The 19,611-nt window shown below is 34.9% G+C and overlaps 1 protein-coding gene and 1 long non-coding RNA gene across 3 annotated transcripts in view; both read left to right on the plus strand.

Moving 5' to 3' along the window:
* The window catches only part of LOC134254954 (glycine N-acyltransferase-like), a 31,642-nt gene that overhangs the window by 4,120 nt on the left and 7,911 nt on the right, over nt 1–19,611 (plus strand). For both annotated transcript variants that reach the window (XM_062737489.1, XM_062737488.1), the window contains 3 exons: nt 10,992–11,096; nt 12,168–12,282; nt 12,367–12,487. In XM_062737489.1, the coding sequence (XP_062593473.1) occupies nt 10,992–11,096; nt 12,168–12,282; nt 12,367–12,487 (341 nt within the window). The remainder of the gene's footprint in view (nt 1–10,991; nt 11,097–12,167; nt 12,283–12,366; nt 12,488–19,611) is intronic.
* LOC134254955 (uncharacterized) lies at nt 15,500–19,267 on the plus strand. The gene is made up of 3 exons (XR_009989415.1): nt 15,500–15,875; nt 16,385–16,657; nt 19,073–19,267. It is a non-coding gene; the product is annotated as an uncharacterized LOC134254955 (long non-coding RNA).

Raw genomic sequence — 19,611 nt, forward strand, 5'->3', positions numbered from 1 at the left:
CTGAATTTTGCATTGCATTTCCGACAATTAAACAAAGTTAATAGAATATAATTGGTGACAGTAACACAAGTGATTTATAAAACGAAAGTCAAGCAATAAAACGTTAAAGTTTGTATTTTGAAAAATAAATCAAGTCAAGTCACATAAAACAAAGACAGGTTGAAACGCTCACACATGGACATACATACAAACGTTTTGGTAACTCGGAATAGTCCAGAGTAAAACTATATTTTCTTGATTACGGAATGTCCAGTACATCTAATGTTCACGTCCGGGATAGTTCACGGCAGTTTTATCACACATACGCAATTATCATACAAGTCGAACGCTCTGAGGTTGAGGATTGACACTAATTCCTTAGATAAATACTGAGTATCAAATTCCTTTTTACTGTCTTAACTTAACTTGATAGGTAAATAATTTTAGCATATGTTAAAAATAAGCATTAGAAATAATTCTTTTCATAAAATTCAATTCTGTTACATTTCAAATGAATTTGCAAAATTAACTTTATGACAATTGTCATGCTACAGATCTGTAGCTCGCTAGCTGTTCTAAAAAAATTGAGATGGATCACCAGAGAATTACAGTGCCATCCATATTATCTCAAGTTCAGGCTCAGAAGGACTATTAAAAACGGTTGTAAGGAATGTTTAACTGTAGAAAAGTTTAAGGAATGTGTTAAGACACACGGTAAATAATATTTTTAGATTCAAGCAGTTGAAAAACACGGATATTGAATATAGCTACAGCGCAATTTTTTCTAATATTTTCTAGTTTTTTATTCTTCGTATTTCTCAATTTATCATGTTCAAATAACGTGTCTTTATTTTTATTAGGGCACATTAAACCTTATATGTCAACCAGTCTGACAGTGTCCATCTGTCACGAGAACTTTAAACTTGATAATAACTATTGAATGAGTTGAAATAGGACTTTCATATTTCACATGTGCATTATTTGTGACATCTGATTTTCAAATATACTGTGATTTTTAACTCCGTGACCTTGATCTTGACCTACTTAAAAAATAACATTGCTTTAAATTGACCATAACTATTGAAAGCTTTCATTTTATAAACATGTACATGTAATACCTGTGTCAACGCCTTTGAAAATTCATTATGATTTTTGACCCTTTGACCTCGAAGTTTGACCCACTTTTCAAAAACATTAACCATAGTCATACCTTTTGAGAGAAAAGAGGATTAGGGCTTTTATTTTACCACTGTGTATTACCTGTAACAACATTTTTTTAAATACCGATACGCTGATTTTGACAATGTGACCTTGAGGCTTGACCTACTTTTCACAATTTTAATCTTGATCATAACTTTTGAATGAGAAGAGAATGGGTTTTCGTATTACACAAAAATCAAATGTATGTAACCTGTGATAAAATCATTTCAAATACTAGCATATAATGAACTTTGACCTTGAAGTTTAACCGGCTTTAAACATTGCTTAAAATTGACCATGACTTTTGATAAAGAAAGTATAACGCTTTCATACCTAGATTTACACATGTATACACGTATTAGCTGTGACAAGGCCTATCGAAAAAAGTATAGCTTAAGAATTCGTCAATACGGTAGCACACAAATGGCTTTGCTTATCACCAGCGTGTGTCATGGTGTGACGTAAGGTCATTTTAACAAGGTCAAGGTCGCAAACATTCCTTTACTATCTTTTTTAATAGTAAAACATAAATAAGATGACATCTACCCTTTTAACATTAGAACGTGGAATGACCTTGACCCAAGGTCATTTCTCCTGTCCGCAGCTCCGACGGAAGACCTACTCGTTGCTTTGCAACGAGCTCGGCTCTAGTTCCTATTATTCTTTTTTTTTTCCTAGACGCCAACTTTGAGACCTCGTAACTCGCTCATTTCTTAACAGATTTCGCTCAAATTTTCAGAGTTTTTAAACGTTACAAAACTCAATTAGAATGTTTTCAAAAATTCTCTTCCGCTTTCGAGTTATTTCCCTTTAAATGAAAATTTGGTACTGTTCGTTTCCAGACAAAGGCTCAGAAACGACAAAAGCTGGAGCAGAAATTCTACTGAATTCAAATACTAGAAGAATAGAAGTTGTGCACATCGCTTTTTCTTTTTCGATTTCTGCCCTCAAAACGGTGCTAGGTAGGGGTCAAAAATGAGAATGCCTAAAAGCGCAAAAATTGACATATAATTCCATATGTATCTTTTAAACTAAAAATAATTTGTTAAGACATGTTGAACAAATATTGTGCATAATCTAAAGATCTATCATTTCACAACATTAAAAAGGGGCTGGCCCCTCAAATTAGGGATTTAGGGACCTTGAAAGACCTTGAAAAATTTTGCTCTATAACTCAAAAACGGTAAATATTTCGATATGGTTATCGATATGAAATGGGTTCTTTAACATCTTATTGGTCTCATGAAAACGTTATTTTGTTCGAGTGATGTGTTATTAAATGAGCAGAAAACTTGATAATCCATGTACAGGTAAGTGATTTTATACGGTAAGTGAAGAAAAATTCTATGTGCGTATGCGTATAACACGTATATAACTGAAATAAATGTAATAGGGTGGACAAGAATAATATACCTATAGCTAAACTGAATGTTTAACTTTGTTGAAATAAGTTTTTAACGTATTCTCTAGCTGGATGTCATACAGATTATTCAGGGGAAAATACTTATCATCTTTCCTTCGATTGATATTCAATGTAGCATTATCATGATTATCATTATTATTTATAAAAAAAAATAATTCAAGCTTAAGATAATTCACTGTCATTTAATTCATGCATCGTGAATTTTCCGCGGACCCTGACTGTTGTGTGTGTGTACTGTTATGAAAGCCGTTCATCGATCGCACATTGACCTATATACATTCGTGAGGTCAACATTACCGCTTTTTGATTTTTACTCGAGTCCTAGATTATTTGCGTTAATCGTAAGAATATTTCTAGACACAAATATAAAGGTTTTCTTGAACGTGTATGTGTATTCAAAGATTTAAAAGTGTTAAATGTCGGATTCTTTTCTTTGACGAATGAATAAAATGTGCTGCTTTTCTCTGCTGCTCAGGTATCTGGACGAGTTCATTGGTTACACTGATAGGTGACAAAGGATGACCTATCGATAACTGCCAATTTTGATAGTGATTTTAATTGCGCATATACATAAATTAATGTTAAATTCTACCCTTGTGAAGTCCATTATAGTCTCGTTATTTAAAAAAATGGGGATATCAATACTGCAACTTGTTTTGATTTGTACAGATGATTCTATTATTGGAAAGGTACACATGTAGTACGAGAATTTTTTAGGCCCCGTCTCCCCCTCCACTTTGAAGTAATTGCAATCGTTACATGCATACGGGCCTGAATCAAGTTATTATGTTCCCCAAACGAAGTTGGGGAACATATTGTTTTTACTCTGTTTCTTATTAAAGCGGAAGACCTTATTGTTTTTCTTCGGTTTCTTTTTCACTTCTATTATTATTTTTTTTTTCTTACCGATTTTGTGCACGCGATTTCTCGAAAACGGCCAAACAAAATCTTATGAAACTTTCAGGACTTATGGAACATTACTTGAACCTTATGCGTTTTTTCCGTTTTGATGACGTCACTTCCGGCCAGATTCGTCGATTTTCTGATTCTTAAGGGTCATTTTGTCCACAGTTTTGAAAAACGGCTCTAGATAGAAACTTCAAACTTTGAGGTTAGGTAGAGCTAAGTTTGGAAAGGTGCATAAGGTATATCAAATTTACCGGAAATGACGCACGTCAAAATAGTCGTATCTTGAATTTCAAATTTTTTACACCTTTTCTACGATATTTTTTTTACCTGAAAATATTTTGTTAAGACTTATTGAACAAAAGAAGTGTAGAATTCCAAGACCTTTCAAATGATATCTCGACAAAAGGGCTAGCCCCTAAATTTAGGGGCCTGAAGGGGCCAAAAGTTTTTTCTTTATATCTCAAAATCTATAAAGAATTTTTAATACATCAAAGAAGCAAAGTTGTTCAAAATGTCTGCTTAATGTATTGGCGTCGTCAAAATTCGTCCGGCGATGTCTCTTCCGGCCAAACCGGAAGTAGTCGGAAAACGCGAATTTTAGCCGTTCTTGACAATTTAGGTAACAGATTCTTGGGACAATAAAAAATTATTTTCCGTCCGTCGTCGTCACTTCCGGTCACACCGGAAGTAGCAAAAAATGGCTTATTTTTGCAATGATTAACATAGCTGTAGAGGATTCAAGCTATTTCTGGGCGTTATTTCTCACTTTTGTTAAAAATAAAATCTGCTTCCGGTCAAACAGTGACGGAAGTTATCGTTGCTTTGCAACGAGCTCGGCTCTAAAGGTCTTCCGTCTTCAGCGGAAGACCTTATTGTTTTTCTTCGGTTTCTTTTTCACTTGTATTATTATTTTTTTTTTCTTACCGATTTTGTGCACGCGAGTTCTCGAAAACGGCTCAACAAAATCTTATGAAACTTTCAGGACGTATGGAACATCACTTGAACCTTATGCGTTTTTTTCCGTTTCGATGACGTCACTTCCGGTCTAGAGATATCGTCGATTTTCTGATTTTTAAGGGTCATTTTGTCCACAATTTTCCCGAAAAACGGCTCTAGATAGAAACTTCAAACTTTGAGGCTAGGTAGAGCTATGTCTGGAGAGGTGCATCAGGTATATCAAATTTACCGGAAATGTGCTCGTCGGCGCTCGCTATGGCCCGAAAATAGACCTATCACAAATTTCAAAATTTCTCACACCTTTTCTTCGATATCTTTTTACCTGAAAATATTTTGTGAAAACGTATAGAACAAAAGAAGTGCAGAATTTAAAGATCTTTCAAATGATATCTCGAAAAAAGGACTGACCCCTAAATTTAAGGGCCTAGAGGGGCCAACAGTTTTTTCTTTATATCTCAAAACGTATTGAGAATTTGTAATACGTCAAAGAAGCAAAGTTGTTCAAAATGACAAGCTTAATCTATTGAAGTCGTCAGAAAACGTCCGGCGTCGTCACTTCCGGCCAAACCGGAAGTAGTCGAAAAACGCGTATTTTTGCCGTTCTTGACAGGTTTTTTGGTAACAAATGTCTCTAGAAGCAAAAAAATAATTTTTTCGTCCGTTGTCGTCACTTCCGGTCAAACCGGAAGTAGCAAAAAATTGCTTATTTTTGCATTGATTAACATAGCTTTAGAGGATTCAAACCATTTTGGGCGTTATTTCTCATTTTTGTTAAAAATTAAAGCTACTTCCGGTCAAACAGGACGGAAGACCTACTCGTTGCTTTGCAACGAGCTTTGCTCTAGTTATTATTATTATTATTATTAAGGTCTTCCGTCTTCAGCGGAAGACCTTCTTGTGATTCTTAGGTTTCTTTTCCACTATTTTTATTATTATTATTGTTTTTTTTTCTTACCGATTTTGTGCACGCGATTTCTCGGAAACGGCTCGCCCGATTTTCATGAAACTTTCAGGACTGATAGAACATCAAACGAACTTGATATATAATTTTTTGTTTTGATGACGTCACTTCCGGTTTTGAGATTTTCACGATTTAGTGATTTTCAGAGGGTCACTTTGTCCGGCAGTTTTCTCAAAAAGCACTTAACACAGAAGCATGAAATTTTCAGCGATGATAGAGCAACATGTGCTGATGTGACATACACCTATCTTTTTCTCCGGAAGTGCAGCACGTCGGCGGTCGCTATGGCTCGAAAAAAGTCCTACCGAGGATTTAGAAAATTTTGACACCTTTTCTGCAATATCTTTTTACATGTTAACATTTTGTAAAGACATATAGAACAAAAGTTGTAGAGAATGTCAAGATCTTTCTAAAAATGTCAACAATAAGGGGCTGGTCCCTATAATAAAGGGCCAAAAGGGGCCAAAAGTTTTTCTTTTATATCTCAAAAAGTGTTGAAAATTTGTTATACGTCAAAGAAGCAAATTTGTTCAAAATGTCAAGCTATATCTAACGATGTCGTTAAAGTACGTCCGGTGACGTCACTTCCGGTCAAACCGGAAGTAGTCATAAATTGCATATTTTTGCCGTTTTTGACAGGTTTTTGGGTTAAATATATCACTGGAAGCTAAAATCGTAATTTTTTGTTCGTCGACGTCACTTCCGGTCAAACCGGAAGTAGCCAAAATGGCTTAATATTGCAATAATTAATATAGATTTGGAGGATTAGACCATTTTTAGACATCATTACTCATTTTTTTTGAAAAATGAAAGTTACAGATGTACTTTCGGTAAACAGGACGGAAGACCTACTTTTTTGCAACGAGCTCGGCTCTAGTTATTATTATTTTTCTTCTCGGGAAAATTTTGTCCGCGAATGATCTTGTAAAGTACACATCCGATTAAGGGGAAACCTTTTTAGGGTAAGTAGGCATGTTATGTAGATTTGCGAAATCAAGGTCATTTTGCGCGCACGTGCTTGCAAGAGCGCGCACGTGCAAAACTTGAAATGACCAATATATAATGGATATAACTGTAACTTTTCTATTTTTAGACGAAATGTTTTGAAACTCATAATGTAAGGATATATGAATAGTATGCACAAGATGACATGGTCAAAATAGCAAGATCGCACGTGCAAGCACGTGCGCTTTGCTCTGATTCGCTGAAATTAAAGTCTCAATATCTTTCTTGTTTTTTGATAAAATCATTTGAAATTTTGAACATAGTCATACATTAGGGAGATCTACAGCCCGTAATAAAAGAAATATCATGAAAGCATGTGCATGCACGTGTGCTTGCAAGAGCTCGCACGTGCAACACGAGAAATGTCCAATATAATTGATACAGACGTAACTATTTAAATTATTGATGATATGCTTTAAAACTCATATTAGAAGTATATATTAGAAGCATAGACAAGATGACATGGTCAAAAAAGCAAGATCTCACGCGCATGCACGTGCGCTTTGCTCTGATTGGCTGAAACTAAAGTCTTAATATCTTTCTTGTTTTTTGACGAAATCCTTTGAAATTTTAAATATAGGCATGCATTAGGATATTTTACAATAAGATATATAGCAATTATTTTGAAAACGCGTGCATGCACGTGCGCTGCAATCTGATTGGCTTATGCTTCAAATAGCTATAACTCCCTTGGTTTTCAACCAAACAGGATGGGATTTGGAACATGGATAGATATGATGGACTTCTACAAGAAGACATGGTCACCATGCACATGCATACACGTGCATGTACGTGTGCTGCAATCTGATTTTTGAAACTTTGAACAGCTATAACTCCCTTGGTTTTCAACCAAACGGGGTGGGATTTAGAACATAGATAGATGTAATGGACTTCTACAAGAAAGTATGGTCGCCATGCTCATGTGAGCATGTGCGTGCACGTGAAATGAGTAAAATCAAAAATACACTTGAATTAGCGTATTTTTTAATACGTTTGGATTAAATACTTTGATATTTAGTATATTAAAATATATAGATTGTGAAGACAAGATTATATGGTCATTACGCATGTGCCTTCACATGCGCACGCGTGCAATGCTAAAATTGGTACACTTCTGGGTAAACGTTGTTAAAGTCTCAAATGCATAGAGTTTGTCTTATTTAATGAAGCTTATAGGGAATATGGCACCAAAAGGGAGTTGGGGAGCGTTTGGGGAACATCTGTAACGGTCCCCGTTACAATTAGCACTAGTTCTAATTGCTTTATATCAGAAAAATTTGCGATGTTGTTTAAATTAGCAAATACAAATAAACATGGCAAATGCACACAGGAAATTGTAAGTGGAAGTGACGTTTCTAATTCTCATGAAAATCGAAAATTAAATGAAGCAACTGTACCGAATGTATTTCTTTTATTTCCTCGAATAAAAAGAATATCACCATGACACGATTTTACGGGTACATGATTCAATCTAATTAAAATTAGATCTTCCATCCGCTCCCTGATTTTCTTACACGGAAGAGCGCCTAAAATATATTCTAGTACATTCCGAGCTTTCAGAATACGAGAGAAAAAAATGAATAATTAAATTTTTTTTTAACAAATGCAAAATTGGTCCCTGTAATTTCACACAAATATTCCAAGCCTTTCTTTCGTGTTTATTGGACTAAAAGAGATTATCATGTATTAGTTTCTTTGGGTAAGTGGAGGTACCAGTTTTTGCTGCATTTGATTTCCGGAATTTTGCATTGCATTTCCGACAATTAATAATGTCATTTCTAACATTCTTTATTTTCATTCTGGATTTTTACACTATATTTCTAGCAATTTAAAGTTAACAAAGAAGATGGAATCATTATTTTAATAGAATATTTTTGGTTAAAGTAACACAAGTGAACTTGTGATGAAAATTTATTAAACGTAAGTCAAGCAATAAAAAGTTAAAGTTTGTATTTTGAAAAATAAATCAAATCAAGTCACAGAAAACAAAGACAGGTTGTAAAGGATTGACACTAATTCCTTAGATTGATTGATTGTATACTATTTAACGTCCCTCTCCAAAATATTTCAATGATATGGAGACGTCACCATTGCCGGTGAAGGGCTGCAAATTTAGGCCTATGCTCGGCACTTACGGCCTTTGAGCAGGGAGGGATTTTATCGTGCCACACCTGCTGTGACACGGGCCTCGGTTTATACGGTCTCATCCGAAGGACCGATAAATACTGAGTGACAAATTCCTTTTTACTATTTAAACTCAAATTGATAGGTAAAAATTTAAGCATATGTCAAAAATAAACATTTGAAATAATTCTTTTCATAAAATTAAATTCTGTTGAAACAATATAAAGCACTAGCCTCGCAAAGACAGACTTTAAAAAAATCAGACGTGGAATTCAGGAATTTAATCCTTTTATGACACCACCTACCCCGTAACGAGACAGTTGTATATATGTTCTCATCGAAATGACCGGTCTCCGCGTCTTGATCCTCCAACGTACATGTTTTGCATGTACTTGAATAATATGTATTAATAAGTTTTTAAAGAAATCTCATGTAAGAAACCTGATTTATATTCTAATATTTTTTATTTTTTTTTATTATTATTCGTATTTCTCAATTTATCATGTTCGAATTACATGTATTTATTTTTTTAGGGAACATTAAACCTTATTCGTCAGCCAGTCTGTCCATCTGTCACGAGAACTTTAAACTTGATAATAACTATTGAATGAGTTGAAATAAGACTTTGATTTTTCACATGTGCATTATTTGTGACATCTGATTTTCAAATATACTGTGATTTTTGACCCTGTGACCTTGATCTTGGAGCTTGACCTACTTAAAAAATAACATTACTTTAAATTGACCATACCTTTTGAAAGCTTCCATTTTATAAAAATGTATTAACTGTGACAATACCTTTCAAAACTCACTGATTTTTTACCCTTTGACCTTGAAGTTTTCAAAAACATTAACAATACTCATACCTTTTGAATGAGAAGAGATAGGGCTTTTATTTTTATTTTATTTTATCCCTGTGTATTTCTAAATACACTGACTTTTGACAACTTGACCTTGAGGCTTGATCATAACTTTTTAATGAGAAGAGATAAGGCTTTCATATTACACAAACATCACATGTACGTAACCTGTGATAAAATCATTTCAAATACTAGTATATCATGAACTTTGACCTTGAAGTTTATCGGGCTTTTCCAAAATTTAAACATTGCTTAAAATTGACCATAACTTTTTACACATGTATATTAGCTGTGACAAGGCCTATCTAAACAAAAGGTATGGCTTAAATCATGCAGAGTGCGTTATGGCCTTGAATCAAGGTCATTTATAATAAGATATTTTGGCTGGATGCATTGTTTGAAAAAACATGTGTGAATTTGTCAATACGGTAGCACACAAATGAGATATGCTCATCACCAACGTGTGTTATGGTGTGACCCAAGGTCATTCTGACAAGGTCAAGGTCGCAAACATTCCTTTACTATCCTTTTTTTAATAGTAAAACATATTAAGATGATATCTACCCTTAAAAGATTGCTTTAAAATTAGAACATGGCATGACCATGACTCAAGGTCATTTCTCTCTGTCCGCAGCTCCGACTGAAGACCTACTCGTTGCTTTGCAACGAGCTCGGCTCTAGTTCAAGCGTACTATGTTAAAACAATGTATTTCCTATTTTATTGGCTAAAGATTTTGAATGTTGAGAGTATTTTATTTATGTTTATATATTTTACAGACATAGTACATGGTGTTGGGAGTACATGTATATGGTATTTTATCAGATAAGTTCAAATATTGCATGGCAAAATTTAAAATTATTGACAACAAAAATTATTATGAACAATCTCAAAACACAGATTGTCTCAACATACAAATTATTCACCCTTTCATTGTCTTTTTTTAATTACTGCATGTTTACATGCTTACAACAATGTATGCAAGTTATATTTGCTATCAAATAACAAGAAGACAAAAGTAACACTCATTCCTTTTTTATTTTCGCTGGTACCTTACGAAATAATGTAACAATAAGGTAAAAAGTAAATTCATGCAATAGTATACAATTATGGACTGCAGTGTAGGTCGATATGCTGTTATAAGGACTCATGACAATTGATATTGACCGAAGACTCAGAAAGTGATAGCAACGGAGCCTGCAAGGTCGCTATCATTTTTTGTGTCTTAGGTCAATATCAATATTGCCATGAGTCCTTATAACCACATATTGACCGTTCACTGAAGTCCATAATAGTTATATTATATAATCACTCAAAGTGAATGCACCGACACAGTCCTAACTGAACAGACTCGGCTGTCATTGCGTCACAATGGTTAAAACACGCTTCTTATATTATGACGTCAAGTTCTACGTAACTTTAGTGCAACCGAACAGTGTGCCGTGCGATATCATTTTCCGCGGACGCGCTTTCGCGTCGACATCACAAAAGGAGGAATATCACGTGACGTTCTTTCAGCCAATGAAAATTACCAAAATAATCCTCTTATATAATATTAATGTTTGTCTTCTGTAGACGTATTATCCTGTCAAGCTACTCAGGAAAGGAGTTCTAAAAGACAAGCGTGTATTGGTTGACCAGTGGCCAGATTTCAAGACTGTTTTAGTAACAGACAAGCAGGTCAGACCCCAGAACATTTCCTATACAATTACAGTAAAAAAACGAAGGCCAAACAATTGATATGAAACAAGTAAGCCAGTACCAACCAATGATAGGTAGTATATACTTATAAGGCCTAGCTATCACGCAGCATCCAATTCCAATTGCTGATATCACCATTTTTTTTCAAATAGTCATTTACTATTCGAGAAAGCCTATTAGGATCAATCTAGAAAGAAAAAAAAATTTTCCTTTGCAAGTAGGCCAGTAGTACGAGTGCGAATGGGGTACCCCCTCCACACATACATACTTTTGAGAAAAGTCTTGCTACAATTTAAATATAATAATTAACTATGGCTTTCTTGGTTCCTGACCAGTTTGTTGCAGTATGTAAAACTGTGGATAATTATTGCATTTAAATAAAGTTTTACCGAGAAGTTTCCCCACGAATTTGGCCAGTATAGAGGGAGAGGGGCTATCAAAAGCACGAGCCTGTTAAATGCAAAATAATGGTTATTCAAAAAGCATAATAACTTTTTTGGAAAGGCATAATAACGCCTTTTAGAAAAGCGTAATAACGCTTTTTAGAAAGGCGTCATAACACCTTTTAGAAAGGCGTAATAACGCTTTTTGAAAGGCGTAACAACGCCTTTTGGAAAAGCATAATAACGCCTTTTAGAAAGGCGTAATAACGCCTTTTGGAAAGGCATAATAACGCCTTTTAGAAAGGCGTTATAACGCCTTTTAAAAAGGCGTAATAACGCCTTTTAGAAACGCGTTATAACGCCTTTTGGAATGGAAGGGCGTATTAATGCCTTTACAAATGGCGTTATAACGCCTTTTTTTCGCGTTATTATGCCTTTCCAAAAGGCGTTATAACGCCTTTTTCGCGTTATTACGCCTTTTCAAAAGGCGTTATAACGCCTTTTTAATATTTTTTTCTCTTTAGATTGATCCTAATAGGCTTTCGTAATTCGAATATTCAATCCAAGCAGAAAATACCACATATTTGAAGGGGTGATTCTCCAGTATCACTAGAAATAAAATTTGAGGAAACTAAGATCAGAATTTGAGTTACTGTTTTGCTTGCAGAGGATGTCCACCCCACACCGGGTATACTGCTTTTGTAAGGACGATAACTCCACTTTGGTTGATTCCATTCTACGTCAGGTGTCCAACGAACTCGGGAGTTCTCTTGTCTTATTTGGTAATTTTCAATTATTCATTTGAAGCTTATTATTATTTTTTGGTTGAATTTGAATTCTTTTCTCTAAGGTTGTTATTTCTTTAGGCTGCAGCCCGGGGATCACTGACGAATTAATCAAAATGAATGGTTCGTTTGTCCGACGTCTTATAGAAGATACCAGCATGTTAATGTTTCCAAGGGAAAACTTCAAAAACTTAAAAAAACTGTAAGTAGTTATCGAATCCTTTCTTCTGAATACAAGTCTGTAAGAGTCTCAAGTATCAGCAGTATCATATAAGTTTACAAATTATTTCTTCTAAAAAAATTACTATCGTTGTTATCATGATGAAAATGTACTTGTAAAGAACAAGGGCGCTTTTGATTGGCATTCGGCAGGAATCTGGGCGTAATTGAAAAGTGAAAAAAACGGGCATAAATGTTACAATTCCACAAGGTCTTTCAAACTAAATAAAAAAAAAAACCTATGGACGTGTTTGTAAAATCAGACCAGCTATGTTTAGCAAACCAAATCATGGACATTTAAACCATAAATGTTTCGTACAAATGATTCCTGCAGATAACTCGCTAAATGCGCCCATCTTCTTTTTATAGAGAATGTTATAGATCTAGAACAAAATGAAAATGACTTAATAACATCCATGTTTAAAATATAAATTGGATTTTTCTATTCATATTTTAACTACATGTATTCAATGATTAGGTAAGTATTCATTATAAGTAATTGCAAGGCATGTACGAGTTTACAAAATAATCGTCTACATATTTGAATTAAAAAAGTATGATAATTATATTTCTTATAACGCGTTAATGAAGAATCTTATATTGTGTAGCGGAAGCAGCAATTGAAAACAAGATGAGATGTTTGACTGTTCCTGGGTTAGTAGACACAGAGAACAAAGGGGGTCAAAGGCTTTGGCGGGAAAATATTGACCAAAAGCTTTTTTATACTTATTTATTCAAGCTTAAGAGTTAACTTTTGATTTTAGAACTCTAGAGATGTGTAGACTTTATTTATAGGAAGTTGTTACAAATTTATTTATATGTTTAAATAAAACATATTTATTTTAAGGATAAATAACACAAACTATTTTGCGAATTCAGCAATATTTCTCATAGATTTACATTTAAATTGATAACCTGAATAATGTTTACCAAGAATATTGGGAAAAATTTCATACGAATTTGTCATAACGTAAAAAAAAAAATTGTGCCAAATTATGTATGGAATTATATAGAAAGCAAAACAAAGTCTCATATCTAAGCCACAAGGAAAACCTTCGATTTCTTTATATTTCAGGGATTTAGTATTTAATATGTCATTTCAAATCAAAATCAGTCAAAAAATATATTTCAATCCATGCATCAAACTTTTGTTTGTGTTAAGTACCCATATATCAAGTTTATTATTGAAAGTTATTTCATAACTTTCAATAGCATCTGAAAGAAAAAATACTTTAAATCTACAGTTAATTCTCGATAAACCGCCACCTTTTGTAATTTAGAAATCATGGCGGTATAACGAATTTGGCGATGAATTGAATATCCCATCTTCTGGAAAAAAGAAGTAGAGTTACCGTTCTTAGAAATTATTATACCATTTTATTATTACATGTACATGTATATAAAAACATATTTCTGATTAAAAATACTTCAAGTTATTTTTTTAATGTAAAAATTCGCTATTTAAAACAAAATGTGCAGTTATGAAATAAATAAATCTGCAGGTATTCTATTGAAAAAAAAAACATGCTGGGTCGATCGTCGTGATACATTGCCGATAATAAGTAAAATGAATTCTTGAATAAATTTATTGTTTATGGGAACATTGTTAATTAAACGTTTACAATTTATGCCGTATAATTATTTTTTTCAGCAAACTTTGCATTGTTTAAATCAGAGGTCATCTAAATAATATAGTTATAGTTATCGGCGTACTTTAACAACGACCCCGCTTTCGTGGCGAAGCCGTGACTAAATTATTTTTATTAAACAGAAAACAAAATTATTATAACAGTTCATGTTAAAATTATTGTTTATTTAGTTCTTGTTTAATTACTTTAAAATTGCATGTACCTTGTCTGTCTTTGCATACTTTACAACAGGGATAGTGTCAACCGATTAGCCGCGCTTCACTGACCACACGCACCTGTGGCGGTATATCGAGATAATTGACACTTAAAAATGGACGTTTGTTTTAAAAACAGGGTGGCGGATGGCGGTATGCGAATTTCCGGGATCGGGATCCTAGGCGGATGGTTGTGTTTTTCCCCGCGCTGAGAATTTTTGTTGATTTATGCTTCTTTTGAGCATTAGTTGGTGATAGAAACTTAATATTACACCTGTAACACCTGTAACATGGCCTCAGACGCCGAAAAAGGGAAAAAGAAGAGTAAGAAGAGGAAAAAGTTGTCTAACTCTGTGAATTCCGATGTAAGTGACAATGAGGGTAGCTTGGCGCCATTGGTCAGTGATGTCATAAATGAGGTAAACAAAGTACTTTATGGTGAATCTTTCCAAATACCTATACCTACCTCTGATCAAATACCTACCTCTGATCAAATACCTATACCTACATCTACACCGACATCTGAATTGCCATCCCCACTGAGTGCTAATCCACAGACACATATAGTAACCTTTGTTGATGTACAAGCTAGACTTGTTGTCCTACAGAAAGAGACAGAATCGACAAATCAAAAGCTGGACTTCATCACTAGAAAATTGTGTAAACTGGATAAGATCGAGTCCAAAATGGGGGAGCTTGAAAAATCTGAAGTACCGGGTGGAAGATGTTGAAGAGAAGAATGGAGACATTGAGAAATCTGTCAAATTCTTATCCGACAAATTCGACAAATATGAGAGTGACAATTCACATCTTATTCACACATTGTAACGTTTCTGGGTATAGTTGTGGTTTTTGAATACTTTGTATTCTTTTACCACTCTATGGTTTACCCCGTTACAGAAATTATATGTGGGTCTCTTATTTCTGAAATTTACCCAATAATAAGAAAAGATGGTCAATTTTCTATAAATTTATTAAAAATCAAGAAAAACAGCTAAAAAGTCAGGAATTTACTAAAATGTGGCCAAAATCAACAAAAAGTGGCAAATACTGGGGAAAATGGGTGTTTTACTCACAAAATGGTGAGTTTACCCAGAAAAAGGATGGGGACCCAAAATCACTGGGTTTGTAATGGCATCAGCCTACCCAAACCAATGGTACAAAATGTACCTATGGGTAGAGTACCAGTCTGATGGGCACTGAAGGCACCATGCCTGGTTGAGCAGCGCAAGCACTACTGGCGTTTGTCTCTCGGATCGTTTATTATATACCTTTTGGTTGGTAGGTGCGAATTACCTCACGCGCGAATAACGAGCGGTACCGCCAGTATTCGCGCGACATTTGTAAACAACTTTGCACCAAGTAAACAAGGCTTTAAAAAGTATTACAAACGCTGGAAAAGGATGAATTATTGGTTGGGAATTACTTTGGAGATGATGCCAAGTGTATTTCGAGTTACATCAGTTGAATAACAATGCCAGACGGCCATTTGTTATAACGATGGGATTAATCAATGGAGGAAATTCGGGTTTGTACTATACAACCAAACAATATTCGTTTGATAAACATATACGATGAATTATAAAGCCTACATTAATAACATACGATGATTGGTGATATTCCCATGATATTTACAAATAAAATTACGACATGTACATTTAATATTTAGGGCATAAATTGGGTTGATCCAATCTTGTGGGTTGTTTTGGGTAAGGGGAAAATCTGTAACACAGCCCCCTTTCCATGAAAACATTCGTCCCGAATGTTGGATCGTTTTATCATAACTCATTTTGGTGACTAATTTTCATGGGAATATCGCCATGTAATTAAAACGTAGTCAATGAGTAACATTTGCAATAAACATAATCGTGGGCCACAAGAATACATATACAAATATCATTATCAATAAATACAATGTGGTCAACAAGTTATAATCATAGGCATGAATAACAATAATATGAATAACAGTTATTCGATTATCGATACTTAAATTTTACCAAAAAATGTTATATAAAACAATGTTTTTATTTATCACAGTCCATCCGTCATCACTTCCTGGATTCACTGAAATGGAAAAGTCACGACAGGGACGAATCACAAATCTGCAAATCTGCACACCACAAGTATTCTGATTTCATCCAAATCACATTTTTATACAGTTAACACAGTTACATAATATATTCCTTCAAAATGTCCAAAAGGTCCAGCACACGTGACGACACATCCATTTGTTACGAATTCAGCATCACGGGGAAATGGTCAGGATACATATCCGGAAGTACATCACTTGGCCTGGAAGGATTCCTCAAGGTATGAACTGGGGATGGCTTGCTTAGTGTAGGGTACAGCATAGATGATTTTTCTACATCACTCTGTCCTTGAGAGGGTATAGTGTCTAGCACACTATTGGAGACATCAGTATTTAGGATATTCAATAATCCTTCATGGTTAGGGTAGGACAAGGCCGGGGAACTGGTTAGGGCTCTTTTGAGCTTGTCATAAGCTACATGACAATTTTCATTCAATTGAAACTCTTGCTTTGATTCATTTGCAATTTCTTCGGGTAGTTTTTCAATATTAGAATATGGCAAGTGGTCTAGAAATTGGGGTTTGAGTTCTGGGCTAGGAGCATCAAGAGTTTGGGTATTGTTTTCCCATTTATCTAGTACTTTGTCAACACATTTGACTGTGGCATTTTTGGTATTTTCATAAAAATTGCTACTTTCATCTTTCAAATTCATGTGACAAACTGTGACTTCTCTGTCTACAGTTTCAGGGGTTTGGGGAATCATCAATTCATTTTTCTCAACAAAACTTGGGATAGGTTCTATTATTTCAACCTCATCCTTATTCAAAGGTTTATCTACCTTTTCAGAAGCAATATATTCACAATGGGGAGGATTTCCAATATCCTCGGCAAGACTTATCTTGCCACAAGACACAACTTTTACACAAGATGTACTAAAGCAGGGAATGTCTAGACCCTGTACCTTTAGTTTCATCTGTTTTACAAAAAGTTCACATGAATTCTTGGTCATAAAATCTAATCCCAATATGCATGGGTTTTGTATACCAGCCACAAGTACTTTATGGGTAACTTGAACATTTTCAAGTGATATTTTGATTAAGCATTCTCCCTTAACCGGGATTGCATCACCACTTGTAGATGTAAGTTTGATAGATACTGGGGCAATTTGGGGCTTTTCCTCAGCATCTAGATTTTGAAAGAATTGGGTACTGACAATAGTCATACTAGCACCTGTATCTACTAATATATTTGTTTCTTTATTTCCAATTTTTCCAAATACATAAATTCCATCATTTCCCCCGTTTATATCTCTCACTAAAATTTCTTTGGGGGTAGGTGTATTACAAAGGGTTTCTTTCTCAGATTCAAATTCTGTTTTATTTTCAATATTGGGTTTGGGCTTTAGTGAGAGTGGTTGAGCCATATTTAATGGCAAGTGTTGGGGCCTACCCCTTGAACCTGTCGACTTCCGACCCCCGAATTCGACTCTGGGTAGTTTCCCTGTCCTTGAGGTCGGAAAGGATTTTGTTTTGGGTTTTTGGGGTATTTGCTCCCTTTGTTTGAATTTCCTTGGTAGGATGGACCCTGGGGTCTTGGTTCATAATTTGTGGGTTCATGCCCTTCGTATTCAGGTCTGACTGGGTTTTCATAAGACCCCATATTGTAATAATTTTCATAGGGGGTTTGCCCAAAATTATGGGTTGGCCTTGGACCATTTCTTATAAGGGCTCTGATTTCTTGGGTAAGGGATTGTATGTCATCCCGCAAGTTTTGATTATCTTGCTTTAATGATGAAATAGGGTCAGTGTCACGAATGACATTGACAGTTTTATTTCTCTGGGCATCTGCCAATCTATAAGTTTCTAATCGAACGGCTAAAATTTCTGCTTCGTTTATGTCTTTTGGTTTAGCTTCCCTCAACCTTAATCGCATATCTGGGTCTGGTAGGGCATCAATAAATTGATCGAGTGCCAGAATGCTTATAATGGTTGGGTCAGCTGTTGGGTATGCTTGACGGGTCAATTTTTTAATAGATTGGGCCAATTCGGGTAATGATTCATTTGTACCCCTGGTTTTGGTTTTGAGTTGGGCACGGTACATTTCAGATCTTTCAATGGAGCCATATCTCCTGTTTAGGGTTTTTACAAGGGAGTTAAAATCTCTTCTCTGATTTTCATTTAATTCGCTCAGTAGGGCACGGGCACCACCCGTAAGGCTACTGGCAAGGTACAGAGATTTTGTTTTATAGTCCCACCCATGCAAGTCAACTAAAATTTCAAATTGGGCGAGGTACTCGTCAAAGTCCTCTGAGCCATCAAATGTTTGGGGTTTTATTGTCACATGGGTTTTGGGTGTACAAGGGTAAGGCATTCTGTTTTCATTCCTGTTTATTTCAGGTAATGGGGAATAATGGGTACCCGACATTGTACCGGGGTTATATTCCCTTTGCCCATAAACAGGGTTTGAATGATTGCAAGGAGGAAAATTGTCATAAGAATTCACTGGGTGAATGGGTCTGGGTATAAAATTTGGAAAGCGATGATTGTCTCCCCTATCTTGCATAGGACTCTTAATCTCTTTTTCCAAATTTTCAACATGCTCTCTCAACCTTTGGTACTCATTTGTCATTCCCAACAATTGTTGGTTTACATTTTGCATAATAGACATGATAGCGTCTAATTGCTTTTCATTCACAGGTTGGGCTATATCTGATGCCTTTGATGGAGAAGGAGGATTGGAAACGGGAGTGGCCATCCTATCATCCTCCAAGTTATTGGGTGAAGATGACCGGGACCTACAAGTTACTTCAAAACTTTCTTCAAATTCCATGTTGTACAAAAAAATGGACAATTTCAATAAAATGTATTGAATTAATAAAATTGTACCTAAGTATAAAATGATTTCTATCTATTTCTTAATTCTGGGTAAACAAAAATAAGAAAGAGAAAATCCCACTTCTGACACCAGTTGTAACGTTTCTGGGTATAGTTGTGGTTTTTGAATACTTTGTATTCTTTTACCACTCTATGGTTTACCCCGTTACAGAAATTATATGTGGGTCTCTTATTTCTGAAATTTACCCAATAATAAGAAAAGATGGTCAATTTTCTATAAATTTATTAAAAATCAAGAAAAACAGCTAAAAAGTCAGGAATTTACTAAAATGTGGCCAAAATCAACAAAAAGTGGCAAATACTGGGGAAAATGGGTGTTTTACTCACAAAATGGTGAGTTT

Source organism: Saccostrea cucullata, unplaced genomic scaffold, assembly GCF_032062105.1.
Source record: "Saccostrea cucullata isolate Sc308-1 unplaced genomic scaffold, CSIRO_AGI_Scuc_v1 ctg4528, whole genome shotgun sequence".
In the NCBI taxonomy this organism is placed as follows: domain Eukaryota; kingdom Metazoa; phylum Mollusca; class Bivalvia; order Ostreida; family Ostreidae; genus Saccostrea; species Saccostrea cuccullata.